Below are 17,134 nucleotides of genomic sequence, written 5' to 3' on the forward strand. Positions count from 1 at the left end.
GAGGAACACTGAACGCTTGAGGTCAAAAATTTGGTTCAGGTTTATCCATGTGTAATCACATAAATCTTTTAAAATTGTGTTATATTACAAAATAGTCGCTTATCTGCTAGGATAATACTAAAGAAAAACAGAGCACAATATAATAGGGAGTATTATCATTATTATACACATTAGAAAAAAAAAACACACAGAGCCAGCAATTGCATAAAACCGATTTACAATTTTTTACAGTAACAAGCAGGTATCCAGCCGCTTTGTTTCCCAAGATGACCATACCACCATTCTTCATGTTCCGTGCTTTCCCATATCAGTAACTGGTCTCCTTCGCGAATACTTAGTGCATCAGGCTCGTCCGCTTCGTAATCGTACAACACCACGCACTGGAACACGGGTTCGTCCGATGGCGTGGCTGTCAAGAACGAGTTTATATCTGGACTAGTAGACAGGTCCACCAGCTGCCCTACACTTCGATTGCCGACTTCCATGGGTGACCGATCGTGCATCTTTTCGGAGGAAGCTGATCGAAATTTCATTTTTGATCAGTAAAATGGAACTTGCTTATGCAAACGTACTCGGGAGTGAGAGTAAAACTTACCGTGATGGTCATTGAAACTCGGAGCAGACATCGACCTGTCAAAATAGCCATCCCCGTTGGTGCCTGTCCGACGAGGGCGGCTGGGTGACAGTAGCTGGGTGGTTAAAGCGTTCCATTGTGTTTTATTTAATGGCGTGATTTCTTGAATCATCTCTTCCACGGGTACCATATCCGTTTCGTACTGCTGTACAATTTGTTCCAATGTTTCATCGACATCTTCCTGGCCGTCATACAGCAGGATGGCCAGTTTTTTCCATTCCGCTGTTAACTGGGCATAAAAGTTGGCTTGTAGGATGGATAGATCACCGATCAAGATGTCAAAATACGTAGTGGTTAATCCAAAAAATTTGGGCAATTCATCGATTAATTGGGCATTGATGGAGAGATAGGCATCAGCTGATTCTTGCAGTGCTTTATCAGGCACATCACCCTTGGATTTCAAATCTCGTACACGATCGTAATCCAATAATTTCTTCGCCCGTTTACTGATGACCTGAGTGGGATTCTCGAAAACCCGCAAAAATCCTTCGATCCTCACGAGAGTATAGCTTTTGACAGTATTATCCTATCAACAACACATCAGATGACCATGTTTTGATGGACATCTTCGGCAGGATCCCAATCTGGAACTTACAAGTTCTCGCAACAATGCGTTGGCCAACACGGAGGCCGCTTGATTGAAAGCTCGGATATTGTTCATACTGCGCACACGAACTCCACCATAAGAACTGTACAGTGTTTCCAGACTGCACGCAAATAACTGAAGATTGTCCAGCTGTTCCTTCACATGGCGCACCCAGTTTTGCAAATCACGAGCTAGTTGCCGAGCGATTTCTTGCTGTTCTTCAAATCGTAGATTGAGGGCATCGAAAAGAGCGTCCTGGGTCGCTCCAGAGGCAAAGCCTGTCACTTGCCGGAACCGTTGCGCACGACGCGTTAACTTTTTGTTGATACCATGTCTAGCACCAGAGCATTTTAGCACGTACTGGCCTTTTTCACCCCATTTGTTCTGTCAGATTTTGTCACTTACACTACCTAAAAAATGCACCAAGTAAAAAAAGGTAAATTGGTTGATCATTGGCGAGACAGGATTTCCTCCAGTTGACTTACATTTATTTCGGTTCGTTTTTTGTCACCGACGATTTTTTCCACAATATCTTTACGACGCTTGATCTCATTGATGTGATCGGCGACTTCCTGAATCTCTTTTACCGCAATGGCCAAGTTCTCGGCATCAGGATGCTCGGCAGGGGTCAATAAGCTGATTTCCTACATCATTGCGACAACACCATTTATACTTCTCATCACACGTGGATGACCCTCGCTCCTTAAAAGCTTACCCGAAGCAGCAACGGGTATTTTAATACTCTTTGAACAGGTTTGATCAATAGACTTCCAAGATCCCAGCTAGTGGTACGTCCTTGCATATCCTCCTTGCATTTCTGTCAAACCGTACCATAAAGACCCGAGTGAGTTCATTTGGTCGAATCTCCATCTATAAAGTGTAACTTACGGCGAGAAACTCCTGTACTTTTGGTATGGATTGTACTTCCTGAAGCTTCAATACCGCGTCTTCATGTCGTTTGCAGTATTCACTGTATACCTCGTCGATCCGGTGCATCTATATAAAACGGTGCTCGTGATTAGGCAATGTCTCGCTTACTCGACGTGGCTATGGATCACTCACCATTTCTCTGAAAGCCATACCAACCGATGTGTTATCAATGTCGTTATCACTCGAAAGAGAGGTAGCTGACGGTCGTCGCTGAGATGTGTCACAGGCGTTTTGCAGTAATGCTATGAACATGTCCTCCAATTCCGCAATAGCCAAAATATTTGAAAAGAGAATCTTGACATCGTTTTTGGTGAAAGGCGAATCGGGTAGACGAGCTTGATCATAGTATACTTCTTTCAGTAGCATCATATCGCTTTGGAATACTTTTTCTGTTTCAAACAGCTCCTGAACCACTTTAGATCGTTTAATCACTTTGTATCCCACCTCATCTCTTCCTGAAAGTTGAGGCGAAATAGGCAGGCTATCAGAGAATGACGTGTCGGAAGACGATGGCGGTGACGTTGAAGCTGCGGAAGGTTGAACGGGTTCTTTCGAAACGATAGTAATTGAATCTTTGAGAGATTGATGTTGCGCATCATCGGTGTGATTGCCTGTGAACCAGCTGGTGATGGCCGTGCCGTAATGCCAGGATTTTTTGGCGGAGGAGCCGGTCACAGATGAGGAGGAGGTGGATGCAGTGGAAGCGGTGCTCATCACGCTGTTCCCGGTCACCGATCGTGCGATCATGGGAATATTTAGTGAAGCGGCGGAGGAACCAGTGTTATTGGGTTGAATAGAAGATGCCATGCATGGATTGGACGCTCGTTTGCTGAGACTTGTTCGAGAGGGTATTGGCTCGCCGGCTTTACGATGGGTTGGTATTGCGGAAGGACGAGAAAGCGAAGGTACGGACGGACGTGCAGTGACCGGTGCAGGTGAAAGTTCTTTGACCGATCGCTTTAATCCTGCCTTGTCGTTTTTCTCCAGTCGTTTGCTGATTTCGGCCACCGAAGACGAGGGAAGGGAAGATGATGAACTCTCTTTATTGCGTGCAGGAGATCGTGCGCCGAGGTTGCTTTGGGAATCATTGATGGGGATAACAGGTTTTGGTGAAAGGGTTGTACGATATCCTTTGGACGGCGCAAACGAAGTGGGTCTTGATCTATTATTGGACACTGTATTACGTGGTGAAGGTACCTAAACCAACAAAGAAGTAAAAGAGTGTGAGCATTTTGAGTTGTGGACCATCATCACTTTGTATAAGATGAGCCTACCTTGACGGTACTGCTTTCTTGTTGGAATCTCGCACGAATATCTTGGAATCGTAAGGATGTCTCGTCAATGGATGATTCATGTTCATTGCTGGAGGATGATGGTGGCGGTTCCATAGCGTGCTGTGTTGGGGTGGTGAGTGCTGGTGTGCTCAAAGGCTGGTGGGATGGCACTGAAGCAGTGTTATTCAGGGCATGTTGATTGGGAATGCGTAGGGACGGTGGTTTGGTAGGAATGGAAGGTTTCTTTGCCTGAATGTGTGCATCATGTGGGTTGGACGACGATGTATCTTGAGCGAAGACGCGTGAGAGCCGATTGACTGAGCCCTCCTTAGCCCGCAATGAAGAAGTCGGTCTACCGCTGTTGGTCGACGAGACACTGCTTCGTTGACGAGGTTTGAACTCCAACGTTTTTGCAAACGCATCCTGACCACGCGGTGAAGGAGAGGAATCGTCCATTTAGAAAACAAGGACAAACAGTAAAGGAAGTTAAGAGTGGTGTTGAACCTTTTTATTTTTATTTTTTTTTGTTATGTTTTCCAAATTATGCATCCTGTTATTTTGGGTCCGATCATTACAACAATAACGTCATGGTCCAAGCGTAGCCCTTTTGCACTATCATTGTTCCTTGGCTTTCAGCAAAAACAGGTGGGAGGAATCATTCCCACTGGACCATTCCAAAGACGCTGTTTTGAGAGGATTGGCATACGCTTACAACAGACTCACGGTACGGAAATACCTTATCGTGCAGAATTACTCCGATGTTCGAAGAAGGAGCCCTTCACAGACGGATTTTGAACGAATGATATGCCTCGCTATTTTGGTCTGTCGTTTGAATCGTTTCCTGATTTTCTTTCGTTCATTATTTCGGCTACAGTGGACAGCGTCAACCGCCACTTCATTAGCGAGTAAGCTTTTGTTTAAATAGAAAGCTATTGACAAAGTGAATGATTCATAGGGATGTGATTCCTGGACAAACCAACGAAGAAAGAAGCTGTCTCAAGGGCTCACACTTTCCAGTGTAATCTGCGGTTGGAAGCATGCAAACAAGTAGGATAGAAGAAACGGTTTTTCACGATGTTATATACAGTAATTTATTGAATGAAGTATTGTGAGAGAAATGACACGTATTGAGGAAAAAAAAAGTAACAAGGGCTGTGAGACGATACGCCTACAACCTAGAGACGGCGACCACGACGACCACCCTTTCTGCGGGTGCTGTCGGTGGGAACTGGCGTAACATCCTCTGTTGACAAAGAAAAAAAAATGCACTGTGAGTACTCATATTCATTGACAAGGTATATGGCCATGCCAAACTTACCAATACGGCCAATTCTCATGCCGGCGCGAGCAAGAGCACGAAGAGCACTCTGGCCACCGGGACCGGGAGTCTTGGTGCCAGTACCACCGGTTGCTCGGATCTTGATGTGAAGAGCATTGATGCCAACTTCCTTGCACTTGGCAGCGACATCTTGAGCAGCCAACATGGCAGCGTAGGGAGACGATTCATCACGATCGGCCTTGACCTTCATACCGCCTAACATTGAAAGGGACAAGGGAGGGGGATGTGGTAAGAAAACTTGAACCACACGCCGCTCAAAGCTTCCTCTACAGCATCGCCACCTTGGTAAAAAGATGACAATACCACAGAGCAAGGTTGTCCTTTCTGCATTCATCACTTCACACACTTACCAGTAACGCGAGAAATGGTTTCGCGACCAGAGAGATCGGTCACATGGACAAAGGTGTCGTTGAAGGAAGCAAAGATGTGAGCCACACCGAACACAAGTTCACCCTCACGGACTTGAGGACCCAAGGTAACGGGTTCAACGACTTTCTTGGGAGCAGCACGCTTGCCAGACATATTTAAATTTGGATGGATGGAAGAGGAATACGGATGGATGCAAAGAACAAAATGGATGCTTTTTTGAACGAAACCCCAAGCAAGTAGAATGAGACTGCACAATGAAAAAAAAAAAAAAAAAAAAAAAAAAAAAAAAAAAAAAAAAACCTTGCAGACAATTTTTTTTTCCAGCGCCAATCACGACCGAGATCCTACTGCTGCAGCACCATGGGAATTGTCACGAACATAATTTATCGTTCAAAATCGATTATTATATCGACAGCAGTGGTACGAAACATGCTGTAGGCTTTCTCGTGCACAGACTGTGAAGAAGCGATGACCATGGCAACTAATACGAAAATCAGCATCTTATAGCATGTGAAGCCACAGGCGACTCAGAGGTGTGGCGGTTTTGTCGAGCTGACAAAGCTAAGCAATGAAGTGGATTGATTGAATGAAAAAGGCTATCTTCAATTAGGACTCTTGCCTTCCACTGGAAGAAATCAAACTTTAAGACTATGAATATTACCACATCATCATACTAGACAAAAAAAAATTATGGTGATCTGTTAACATTTCATGTGAAAATCACAATAAGATCAAGAAGATCAGCAGCTCAAGTATCATCATTGAAATTTCTTCTGTCAATGTCATGGTATCCGTCTGTTACCTGATTAGTTTCTTATGTTTTCCTTGTAAGCTTCCATATGAAAACGTGGTTCTGGCTGTTGGCGGAAGCTTTTACGCTCGTTGATGGCCGAGCAAGTGTACTTTTTCCGTAGATGTTGGTGAGAGTGGTGACAGATCGAGAAATCATAAATCTCCCAAGGAATGAAATACGCTGTAGTCATTTTTATCGACATAATTGAGTACGATTAGGTTCTCAGGGCTCCAAATATACATCGTTTCATGTATGGTGATCCAGCATTGTTATCCAGCCTTCTTTGTCCGGCCCGGGTTTTGAGGTGACGTAAGCAAGATTAAACAATTTTTTTTTGATGTGCAAACTCTGTGTGCAAATACGAAAATCCGATGGGGGAAACGATGGTCACCTCTCTTTTCTTTACTATAGCAACGTGAGTGAGAGCTTCGGTGATAGACGACCATGGGTTCGAATTTTCTTTTGACGCTTTATTATTAGACAATGAGCGCTGATTTGGTTTGGGCTTTGATCAAGAACAACAACTCCTTCCTCGTGAAGCGCCCTGGTGTCCAGTTCTCTGCGGAGAAGGGTAACTTGTTGAACTTGAACACCTTCAAGTACTCTGGCCTTGCCAACGAGAAGGTTCGTATATACCCATCATGAAATAATTCGTGACAGTATTATTCCGCAGTACTCATATTTTTATCGTGTTTAGGCTGCCGCTGTCCAGCCTGCTGCCCGTGGTGTCCGCGTTACCTTGAAGAAGGCCAAGAACGCTCAGACTCCCGCCAAATCCACTCACTCTGTTGTCATCGCCAAGACTCGCCGTCAGACCGCCAAGTCTGTCGCTAACTTGATCGCCCGCAGCAAGTACAGACCCGACCTTCGTTCCGTACGTTTTTATCACTATCATCATTTGAGTTATCGTCTTGACTCACTTATTTTTTATCTGTTCCCCTTGTAGGCTGCTCTTGCTCGTGCTTCCGCTATCATCTCCAGTCAGCAACCCCAGAAGAAGCGCACCCTCCGTCCTGCCAAGGGCCTCCGTGCCCAAAAGCAAGCTGCTGCTCAGGCTTAAATGGCTTTTTAATTTAATTTTTTCTTTCAAAATCAAATCATTTCATTATAAAAAACACACACTTGCAGCATTTCCAACCACCGGGTGGCTTGGCACGATCCTTTTTGTGGCTTGTTCTTCCTGATCGCCCCAAAAACGACGTGTGATAGTCTTTTTGACTGTGTCTTTCGTAATTTGCTATTCATGACATTATATATTTCAACAGGTGGCAATGCTTCTGGTGCCATTGAGCTCAATATTTGTCTCTGATACATGTCAGAATACAGGGTTGGTCTTTAACCATTCAACCAAAATTCGGACTATTTCCCCTACTAGAGAACGCAAAGCTTTCCTGGATGAGGATATTTACACAACGTTTTATGTCTCCATTAGCATAGTATGCAGGTTATGCCTTGCATCACAAAAAAAAAAAAAAAAAAAAAAAGAAAACTCGCCATATGCCATCATCCCAGTACAGTACCCGGACAACAAAATTTGAACAATTTTAGAAATCCGCACAACAGTTATTGTACGAGAAAACTACTGTTCGTAAGAAGAAATAGTTTCAACTGGTATATAAAAATATCGCATAACCTCCTGAATCAACCAGAGAGAGTCAATGAGAGACAATTAATCACAGGCTAATCAATCACAGGCGAATCAATTAGTACATCACCTGTCAGACCTAGTGCCAAAAAAAAGGGAGCACAGAATCATGCCCCGGAAGTGTAATTTTTTCCCTTCCATCAACGCAAAAGGAGCGAAAAAAAATATGAATTTGGTTCTATTTAAGGTATACTTACAGAGGCGAAGGGATGCTGTACAGTGTGTTCTACAAAAAGAATAAAGGATCTTCGGATTCGCCGTGAAAAGAAAAAACTTTACACAGCGTCCTGGAACCGTGAAACTTTAATATGAATCCCATCATTAAGGTTTATTGTATATGGTCAACCCTCATCACAAAGGGCTGGAACCAAATCGATTGACAACATGCCATTCGGACTCCGTAGTGCTCGAAATAAAATGCCACGGATGAAATGATGATAGCTCTTTTCCTCACTCTTCTTCTTTATGTCTAACAGAAAAGACAAAGGGTAATATCCGGTATACCAAAAAGTGTAAAGAAAAATATTAAAAGCCCTATTAGAAAACAGCGAGCTACATATACATTTCCAAGCGAACAGTCTAGCGACGAGAACGATCAAGAGGGTCAAGACCTTCAAGGTGCCATTCAAGAAAGTCGTCAGCAAAGACATATAGGCTCTGATGAATATGGCGAAGCGGGCCCATCAAACTTTAACCGTGCTTTGCAGCCATTGCCTTTAGCAGCGCAGGTACCAGGAGAACCTGTACAAACCATTCCCCCACCGCTTCCAAAGTCTGGCGTTTCAAAAAAGTACCAAAAGCCAGATAAACGGTTCCTGGCGTCAGTGGCAAAACTTGTCCGGGAAAAAGAAGATAAAGAAGCAGGAGCGCCTGAAAAGCTGAAGCCGAACAGAAAGAACAACGAAAGAGAGGTACAGTAATGTTGTCATCATTTCGATTTTTACGAAACGAATAACATCGATGGAAATAGATGCATCGGCAAAGCCCAGAGCTGGCCAAAAACGAAAAAAGTCAGAAGAAGAAAAGCAGGCCCTAAAAATGCAAAGAACGTTGGGGAGACAAGAAAGAAAGTCCAAAAACCGTAATGTATACTATTCGAAACGCTGTCCAACATGCGTCGCGGCTCGAAGGTACGAAGACCAGGAACCCCACTCAGACAGAAGATCCCATCAGTGCCCGGACCACCGTGTGTCGCCTAAGGAGCGACTAAACATGTTACTTGGAAGAGATCGGACAATTTTCGTCAAGAAGATCGGGCTTGCGAGCTTTTTGAGCTTGGAGGAACCAGCCAAGCAACGACTACAAGACCAGATTAATATTTTGGTGAATTACTGGCGCGCAGCAGCTATTAAATCCCAAGCTTTTGCAGCGTATTACATCTTGGATTTGCTTGACGCCCATCGCGAACTCCCTTTAATCATTTTTTCGCAAGATTTCTTTTATGCATGTATCCAGCTCGTCCATGGCGACACGATCACCAGCAGCAACAGCAAGTTACCCCGCGAAAGCATGATCCGATGCTACCAAGAGTACACTGAACACTGCCGTGCATCGCTGTTGACGAACGTACCCGCACACAAACACGCATTGGCTTATTTGGCGGAACAATCGGCGACCATCTTGGTGAATTCCATCACTGAAAATTTTGAGCATCGAACTATCCACTTTTTTTGCCTTAAATTGCAAAATGCTGCTCAAGTAAGGTGTTGCTTTCATGTTATTCCCATATGTCATTAACTCATACCTTTCCAGGATCTCACAAAGAAGAACGCTGAAACAACTGCGTGCTATATTTATGACTCAATGAATGATCCAACCAGCCCGCCAGAATGGCCGTCATCCATTGATCGCTCTGACTTGTTCAATTCCGCCATGGACGATTTGCGCCAACTTTTTGCGAACGTTCCCAAGCCGATCAATGTGAGGACTCTCTCAGCACACCCAGAACAGTACCTACCATTTTTGCACACGATCTTACGGGAGACTGAGAATTTTAATGCAGAGCAGACCGACAGTGCCGATGTTGTACGAACGGAAGCTACCAACGGGTGGGCGCGAATGCTGATCCAGTCGCTCGCTGAATTTCCTGTTCTCCCGCGCCATTACCGTTCGCGTTTGGTACGCCAAATCATTACAAAAATTAACAGCACTGAAGAAGCTCCGCCATTGATTTCCTCGCGATTATCTGAACAGTCTATTGGCGCTTTGCGAATTTCTATCACTGAAGCCAGAACTGCCATTGCTAATTCCAAGCAGTATTTACGGGAAGGTGAGGAACATGGTACAAGTGCGATTCCGATCGGCGCTTGCTTCCGCCCTGAGGCACATACTTTCGTCAAGCAAAGTCGTGTGTTTCCATTGGTACCTATGTATCATTTTCGGCGCCAGTATGCTACTATCGACTTGCAAACGTTCAGGTGCTTGTGTCACAACGCACGGGTTGCACTTCCGGCGGCTCGCGAAATAACATTAAGCAGTTTAGTGCTGTATTTGACTTTGGCAAATTGCGGTAAGCTTGAAGCGCTGGGAGATGTGGAATAAATGGCTGACCAATAGAAATATACTTCTAGTCACCAAGAAGTTGAGCAAGCCAATCGGCCTTTGTTTGCAGGGAGCATTCGAACGGATGGCTTCGGCGTAGATTGCTTATTTACACGTCGAAAACAGGAAAGCTTGCCGCAGCTAGGCATTGAAGACTTCACAACTGCTGAACTTACCAACACTTTCCATCTGTGGGGTGTTGACCCAGGACTCACGGAGATTTTCGTCGCTAGCGATGGCCGCACACATCAATCACACCAGATCCGGAGGTGCTCAACCGATGAATATTACCATAATTCAGGCGTAAAGAAGACATCAAGGAAGATGCTTACTATGAAGCAAGAAATAGTGGCCGACGGGCGAACCTTTGAACAGATTGAGCGAGACTTTCCGTCACGCAAATCATCGCACAAAGTCAATTTCATCCGTTATGCCGAAGCATTGGCCCGGGAACTGAATCCTATGCTCAATTTTTACGATGATCGATTTTCCTCGCTGCGTTTTTTGAACTATATCGGCAAGCAAAAAGCTGAAAGCGAGCTTGTGAACATCATGGTAAACGGCGGTAAAAAATGCGCCACTCCCAAGCAAGAGGAAAAGAAAGAAAGCGACAGAAGAGACAAAAGGTAACATCCATTGAACTCTCCTTCTTGTTTCCCGATTTGATGCACAGTCGAGACTCACAAGACGAGGGCTTTCGTAGGTCTAACAAGTGGAGCAAGGTCGATTATAGCCAAACCACAAGATTCCCGTTGATTGCCATGGGCGATGCTGTTTTTAGGCAGTCCATGCGCGGCAAACCTACTGGGCTTGCCAACAGGTACCGGGCCTTGTTGCGACGAGCCGAAAACGAAGGATTGCTGGTGACAGTGAGTATAGACGAATACAATACTTCGAAAATAAGTTTACCGCTGGGTAGAGATGATGAAGATGCAACAACTGACGGAAAATGGCAGGTTTGCTCGCGGTGTGGACAGAAGACGTTGGAACAATTGCGGCTTGCCGACGGCGGAGTGATGCATAGTGTGCAGCATTGTACAAATTGTGACACACTATGGCAGCGTGATGCCAATGCCAGCCGTAACATTCATCTCATCGCAGCCGCTTTGGCTGACGGCCAAGAACGTCCAGTGGTATATAATCGCTCCTCTTCCACGTAACAAAAACGTGTGATGGTTACAGTTCGGTAAGTTTTATCGGAAAAAAACCTTGTCTAATTTTTTGTGGCACAGCACTGTATGACCGTGAAATTTAAGCTTTTGGGGAAGTGGTGATCACACGATGTGCGATGTAGATTAATTTCATGGTCCGATGTTCCGACGGTCTCTTCCACTGAGCACTGGGGCAATCACTACAAGGGCGGGCTGCCCTTGCAGTGGCCGTGCTTTGGCTGAAAAACTAATAACACGACGGACCCAATAAAGGGCATGCCGCCCACCAAATACGGTTACATTGAACGGTTTTCAAAAAAAAAAAGTATCCGAAAACGTAATTGCAGGCATGTTGAACAATTTGATGAGGGATGCCACGGCAAAACCTAATTGGTCAAATTTAGACCTTTAATTTTCAGAATAAGGTGCCTCGCGTTCACCGTTTCACACCCTCTTGTTTTGCTTTCCATCTTCCACTCGTTGTTGGCATCATGACTCTTTCTAAAGCTGAAGAACCTACCCTTGTCGGTCCCTCTACCGACGTCGTTGAGACGGACAAGAAGGAGGAAGAATACCAAGATCGTTTCTTGGAAGGAAGCCAGCGCATCATCGCTTACGATTTGTTGGAAGCACGCGGCAAGGCTAACGAGACCACCGATCCGGATGTGAAGCGTTACAGTGAAGCCAAGGAACTGTTCCGCAAAGGTTATGATCTTTGTATGAGCGTTCCTCGTACTTTGGACGACGACGTCCTTTTAAAACACGAACAAGACGTGAAAACTGCCGCAGAGACCCTCGTCGCTGCGTGGATGTTGGATGATAAAGCCGCTCCCATGTCTGAGCGCGTTTTGATTCTTGGACAACAGTACGAAAAAGTGTTGTTGAAGGATGTTCCTGAGGATAAGCGTGAAGGATTCTTCGTTAAGGAGTCCCTGCTCTTTTCTGCATGGATTCTTTTGGTGGGCAAACAATACCAACACTGGTAAGCTACATATCTCCACAGCATTCACGGCGACCAGTTATTTATCACCAACAACCTCTTTAGTTTATCTACTTTATCTTTGGCCATCGATACCTACAAAGACTTGCCTGTTCGCATCTATTTCTTACGCGCTTCTTGCTACTTCTCTCTCGGTAAACTCAGGTACGCATCCAACCGCGGAAGGGTGTCGGCAAGGGGATCATTGGGATAACGGCAGGGAGTTGATGGTCAAGATGGAGGAAGTAAGAGAGTTGACCAATGTCAGATTTCAGTCTTTTGAGACGATTGGAGTCAATGGGAAGCACGCAAGTGAGGGCGGATAATTATTCGGCCTTGGACGAAAAACTAATTTTTCAATTAAATAAGACTGGGCATCAAGGATATGGTGGAATGTTTGCGCCAAGACGAGAATTTCTATGTGGCATACAGCGTCCTTGGTTCGGTGTACATGTCCCTGAAAGAGCGCGACAACGCTATCCGAAATTTCAAATTGTACGTCACCAACGGCCACCCCGACACAGCCGATTATATCAACGCATGCTATTCACTGTCCATCCTGTTGAACCAGAAGAAGAAAGCTGAAGCGCGCGATTTCTATAACAAGGCCAAGGAAGCCGAAGCTCGTTTCAAGTCACTCTACGGCACCAACACAGGCATGAGTGAAACCAAGCGGGAAGCGGTTCAGTTGCATGAAAAGCCTGAAGATGCGCATAGAATGATCTTGGAAGCTATGCCTGCGAAGCATTACAATGCAAAGATCGAACAATTGATCAAGGCCGGTATTCTGCAGTCTGCCTATCCTCCCAACCCCAAGCAATGTTCCAATTGCGGTGCGGCTAACCGAAAAGACAAAGCCGACGGCCCCTTGCTCTGCTGTGGTGCCTGTAAGAGCATCTGGTATTGCTCGCGTGATTGTCAAGTGGCGGATTATAAAAAGGCACACAAGGTCGCCTGCAAGAAGATGGTGGAAGCGGCCCAGTAAGCCGAATCATAGAAGGGATAAGACAAGAGTTCGGCTAAAGAGTACCAAAGGAAAAACACCTATTTGCCAGGGTAGTTTGTCTATTTTTTGTTTCCTGTTTGTGATGGGTTTTTTTTTTCTTTTATTTGGTATTCGCCGTTTAGGAAGCGTACAAGGATGCGATTTCCTTCTATTTCACTTTTTGTTACTTTTTACATTTTGTTGTTCTCTTTGGGTTCTATGCCGTTATTTTTCCCTCTATTACTGGTATTCCTTGACATTAGGAAGTGCTTTTTGCTAGTTTTATTATGCATTTGACCAGGAATAGAATGGTATTTTGTTACTCTATACAATGATTGTGTCGGTATCCGGTTGTTCCTTGAATGGGGGAAGCGTACGTCATTGACTGCCATAAATGAGTGGGTCATCGTAGTACCCTTATGTAAGGTATAAAAAAAATCGTTTTGTTCTGGATTCCGTCATCTAAAACGGCATTGGCTGCCTATTGTAACAAATACAACGGCAGGGACAAAATTTTACGCCGTGATGTCGCGGAATCCGGCGAAGTCTGCGGAATGCTTGTGGCTCTTTTGAAGCTTTGAAAATCAATCACTTTCCAGCTTTTTTCTTCATAAAGCATATGAAGATAATGTCTGAATGCTTATCATGTAGTTCATTACAAATACCCATGTGGAAAGTGGTAAAAAGGACGGCATACAGAGCTTGGGAATGGCAACTGAGACATGAGTCACCGCAGGCTGACTGTGACTGCTGCGCATCCCGATGCCTCCCCGGTTGCCAAATTTAGCCGAACCAGGCTAATTCCTCGATTTGGATGCCATGTGCGTTTGATGGATCAAAAAATTGCCGAGTATATAAACGGAGGCGCCGATGTTTTTCTTGATCTGTCATTGTTCTATCAGACAAACTCTTCTTTACCAAGATACTTTCTTATTCCAGCCATGTTGCGAACAGTACTTGTACATCAGTCTCCGGTGGCTCGTATTGTCCCCATTGTCACCAAGACAGCTTGGCGGTCTTTATCCACTACTGCATGCAATCCGGCTTGCAGTCGGGCTATCCATGATTCTGTCAATAACATCCCAAAGGATGTGATGAGAGAAGTCCAGTCAACTCATCCCATGCCCATCCGTGATGAATTTCTCAGCGTTGAGAAGATCACATCCGAACAATTGGAGAAACTTGATATCGGGCAGGGCAGTCACCGCCAACCGCTCACCCTGAGCGACACCATTGCTTATCGTAAGTATTGAGGCTTATTGTTTATTGCTGTGGTTACACTAACATTCTTCTATCCAGGCATGGTGAAAATGCTTCGAGTCTTACCAGACACCTACTTTGGCCGTGATCATTATATGCGAGCTGTCATGCTGGAAACAATTGCTGCAGGTATGACTTTTGTAAAACTTTTTTTCTACGAAACCACCCCAGGCTTATCATCAATCTTTTTTTATTTTTATTAACGGTCAGTGCCTGGTATGGTGGGTGGCATGCTTCGTCACATGCAGTCGCTACGTAATATGTCCGAGGACAAAGGCTGGATCATCCACTTGTTGCATGAAGCTGAAAACGAACGAATGCATTTGATGACCTGGATGAAGTGCCTTCAGCCAACGCTTTGGAACCGCTTGCTGGTTTTGGGCGCTCAAGGTGTCTTTTTCAACGCCTACTTCTGGTTGTATGTCTTCTCACCCAAAACGGCCCATCGTATGTGCGGTTATCTTGAAGAAGAAGCCGTCATCTCCTACACTCATTTCCTGGAGGATCTGGACGCAGGCTTAATCAGCAACGGTCCAGCCCCGCCTTTAGCTATCGGTAGGTTGATGGATGATCCTTATATTCACGGCAAAATCTTTGCTCACAATGAACATGTTTAGAATATTACAATTTACATCCTCATGCCACTATCCGTGACGTTATTTTGGCTATTCGTGCCGATGAAGCTCTGCACCGTGATGCCAACCATCACTTTTCAGATCGTATTGCTGCTGGACGCGAAGACTTGACAGCTGATATTCGAGCGCGACTTCATCAAGATGAAATTGCCAAGACCAAGCACGTCTCTCAGTTATCTCACTAAAACCCAGCCACAGATTATCTTATGCTCCCTATTCATTTATTAATTGTATCATATTTCCTCCCTTTCATATCCATTCGGCATTTCTTTGTATATCTTGCTGCCGTAGAAATTAAAGAAAAAGTTGAAGAAGATGTTCTTCAGCATTGATAGAATATGTTGCAATTGGCCTGTGCCGACACTAATCAAAAGACCGACATTTTTCGGCCGTAATTCGATCAACACAAAGTGGCTTGTTTCATTAAGTGGGGCGTTGGGCTTTATTTTTCTGGGTTTCTCCGCAAAAAACCAGCATTTTCCCTTAGCCTACATAATGTTCTCCAAATCAGCTTCTGTCTTCTTGCGGTCTTCTGCGGCAGGTTTGTCGACATTTTTGTATAGGTTACATGATGTGTTGCTAGACTGACCCCGTTTTCTGTTGCATTTAGCCGCTCGTCGTTCCTTTGCCAGCGGTTATGAATCGACTGCCAAGAACTTGATGATCAACAAGAACACCAAGGTCATCTGCCAGGGCTTCACCGGTAAGCAGGTAAGTTATTGGCAGCCCGAAAATGGTTAGAATGCATACTCATGCTCGTGAAAAAATAGGGTACTTTCCACTCCCAGCAAGCCATTGAATACGGCACCAACATGGTCGGTGGTGTTTCTCCCAAGAAGGCTGGTCAGACCCACTTGGGTCTTCCTGTCTTTGGCTCCGTTCGCGAGGTAAAGTAGCTTGTTTTCATGTATTGAGCTGGGGAAAAGAAAAAAGAGACGCCATGTCATTAACTTTCGACTTTGTTAGGCCATGCAAGAGACCAAGGCAGATGCCAGTGTTATCTACGTTCCTCCTCCTGGCGCCGCTGCTGCCATCTTGGACGCCATTGAGAACGAAGTGCCTCTTATTGTTGCCATCACTGAAGGTATTCCCCAGCACGATATGGTCAAGGTCAAGCAGGCTTTGATGACTCAGGACAAATCCCGTCTTGTCGGTCCCAACTGCCCCGGTATGATTTCCGCCGAACAGTGCAAGATCGGTATCATGCCTGGCCACATTCTCAAGCGCGGTAAGGTCGGTATTGTATCCCGTTCCGGTACCTTGACCTATGAAGCTGTCAACCAGACCACCGAAACTGGTTTGGGTCAAACCCTCTGCGTCGGTATTGGTGGTGATCCCTTGAACGGTACCAACTTCATTGACTGTCTTCGCGTCTTCTTGGATGATCCCGAAACCGAAGGTAAATTTGGGGAAAGCATGAAATTTTTTCGTATGCACTTGGGTTATGATGGATGACACAATGAATCAATTATACATTGGATGATGGGGGGTATTGCAGAAAATGATTTGTACCATGACACTTACCTTTACGTTATGCAGGTATCATCATGATTGGTGAAATCGGTGGTACTGCCGAAGAAGAGGCTGCTGACTTCTTGACCCAATACAACTTGACTCGCGAAAACCCCAAGCCTGTCGTTTCCTTCATTGCTGGTTTGACTGCTCCTCCTGGCCGTAGAATGGGTATGTAGACAGACTCAGCCGCATTTGGATAGACCGGTTGGTTGCTCATCTATTGATTGTTATTAGGCCATGCTGGTGCCATTATCTCTGGTGGTAAGGGTGGTGCACAGGACAAGATCAAGGCTTTGGAACGAGCCGGTGTTATCGTCACACCTTCTCCTGCCAAGTTGGGTGTTGAGCTTAAGAAGGTAAAGCGTTGTGAAGTTTTGCGATCGCTCTATTTCGTACTGACTGACATTTCGTGTCATTTTCTGTAGGCTATGGAAGCTGCTGGTTTGGTTTAAATTTCATATAATCTGTTGTACTTATATCAATTGTATCGAGCATCCT

The 17,134-nt window shown here is 45.1% G+C and overlaps 10 protein-coding genes across 10 annotated transcripts; 7 read left to right on the plus strand and 3 right to left on the minus strand.

The window, feature by feature from the left end:
• Positions 1–215: 215 nt before the first annotated feature.
• Positions 216–2,040, minus strand: BYT42DRAFT_503510 (uncharacterized protein; the record flags this gene model as incomplete). The annotated part of the gene is made up of 5 exons (XM_051564909.1): positions 216–517; positions 668–1,160; positions 1,230–1,535; positions 1,706–1,864; positions 1,936–2,040. Coding segments are annotated over 5 exons (1,365 nt in total), but the record flags the coding sequence as incomplete, so codon positions are not given.
• Positions 2,041–2,132: 92 nt separating this feature from the next.
• Positions 2,133–3,935, minus strand: BYT42DRAFT_115762 (uncharacterized protein). Its single transcript, XM_051562120.1, has 2 exons — positions 3,425–3,935; positions 2,133–3,347 (listed from the first exon to the last, which is right to left on the minus strand). Exons 1-2 carry the CDS (start codon positions 3,878–3,880, stop codon positions 2,268–2,270), a joined length of 1,536 nt encoding a protein of 511 aa, XP_051419835.1. The 5' UTR covers positions 3,881–3,935; the 3' UTR covers positions 2,133–2,267.
• Positions 3,936–4,614: 679 nt separating this feature from the next.
• BYT42DRAFT_474755 (ribosomal protein S11) lies at positions 4,615–5,285 on the minus strand (the record flags this gene model as incomplete). Its single annotated transcript, XM_051563596.1, has 3 exons — positions 4,615–4,667; positions 4,743–4,958; positions 5,114–5,285. Coding segments are annotated over 3 exons (441 nt in total), but the record flags the coding sequence as incomplete, so codon positions are not given.
• A 1,035-nt stretch (positions 5,286–6,320) lies between these two features.
• Positions 6,321–7,112, plus strand: BYT42DRAFT_585029 (ribosomal protein L28e). Its single transcript, XM_051569943.1, has 4 exons — positions 6,321–6,340; positions 6,406–6,549; positions 6,623–6,799; positions 6,872–7,112. The coding sequence occupies exons 2-4, from the start codon at positions 6,409–6,411 to the stop codon at positions 6,983–6,985; spliced, it is 432 nt and encodes a 143-aa protein (XP_051419837.1). The 5' UTR covers positions 6,321–6,340; positions 6,406–6,408; the 3' UTR covers positions 6,986–7,112.
• Positions 7,113–7,736: 624 nt separating this feature from the next.
• On the plus strand, positions 7,737–8,490 carry BYT42DRAFT_549259 (uncharacterized protein; the record flags this gene model as incomplete). Its single annotated transcript, XM_051566058.1, has 3 exons — positions 7,737–7,757; positions 8,047–8,058; positions 8,149–8,490. 3 exons carry the CDS (start codon positions 7,737–7,739, stop codon positions 8,488–8,490), a joined length of 375 nt encoding a protein of 124 aa, XP_051419838.1.
• BYT42DRAFT_115918 (uncharacterized protein) lies at positions 8,386–9,742 on the plus strand. The gene is made up of 4 exons (XM_051562121.1): positions 8,386–8,481; positions 8,541–9,268; positions 9,323–9,490; positions 9,573–9,742. Exons 2-4 carry the CDS (start codon positions 8,609–8,611, stop codon positions 9,633–9,635), a joined length of 891 nt encoding a protein of 296 aa, XP_051419839.1. The 5' UTR covers positions 8,386–8,481; positions 8,541–8,608; the 3' UTR covers positions 9,636–9,742.
• Positions 9,743–10,827: 1,085 nt separating this feature from the next.
• Positions 10,828–11,389, plus strand: BYT42DRAFT_585046 (uncharacterized protein). The gene is made up of 2 exons (XM_051569944.1): positions 10,828–10,931; positions 10,955–11,389. Exons 1-2 carry the CDS (start codon positions 10,880–10,882, stop codon positions 11,269–11,271), a joined length of 369 nt encoding a protein of 122 aa, XP_051419840.1. The 5' UTR covers positions 10,828–10,879; the 3' UTR covers positions 11,272–11,389.
• A 364-nt stretch (positions 11,390–11,753) lies between these two features.
• BYT42DRAFT_503094 (uncharacterized protein) lies at positions 11,754–13,226 on the plus strand (the record flags this gene model as incomplete). Its single annotated transcript, XM_051564878.1, has 3 exons — positions 11,754–12,244; positions 12,308–12,406; positions 12,611–13,226. The coding sequence occupies 3 exons, from the start codon at positions 11,754–11,756 to the stop codon at positions 13,224–13,226; spliced, it is 1,206 nt and encodes a 401-aa protein (XP_051419841.1).
• A 1,094-nt stretch (positions 13,227–14,320) lies between these two features.
• Positions 14,321–15,306, plus strand: BYT42DRAFT_595544 (alternative oxidase-domain-containing protein; the record flags this gene model as incomplete). Its single annotated transcript, XM_051570862.1, has 4 exons — positions 14,321–14,468; positions 14,526–14,615; positions 14,697–15,041; positions 15,104–15,306. The coding sequence occupies 4 exons, from the start codon at positions 14,321–14,323 to the stop codon at positions 15,304–15,306; spliced, it is 786 nt and encodes a 261-aa protein (XP_051419842.1).
• A 238-nt stretch (positions 15,307–15,544) lies between these two features.
• Positions 15,545–17,083, plus strand: BYT42DRAFT_115996 (succinyl-CoA ligase subunit alpha mitochondrial precursor). The gene is made up of 6 exons (XM_051562122.1): positions 15,545–15,832; positions 15,892–16,008; positions 16,088–16,520; positions 16,661–16,804; positions 16,903–16,992; positions 17,062–17,083. Exons 1-5 carry the CDS (start codon positions 15,782–15,784, stop codon positions 16,980–16,982), a joined length of 825 nt encoding a protein of 274 aa, XP_051419843.1. The 5' UTR covers positions 15,545–15,781; the 3' UTR covers positions 16,983–16,992; positions 17,062–17,083.
• The last annotated feature ends 51 nt before the right edge of the window (positions 17,084–17,134 follow it).

The sequence above is a fragment of the Radiomyces spectabilis genome, assembly GCF_025331425.1.
Source record: "Radiomyces spectabilis strain NRRL 2753 chromosome Unknown BYT42scaffold_13, whole genome shotgun sequence".
In the NCBI taxonomy this organism is placed as follows: Eukaryota; Fungi; Mucoromycota; class Mucoromycetes; order Mucorales; family Radiomycetaceae; genus Radiomyces; species Radiomyces spectabilis.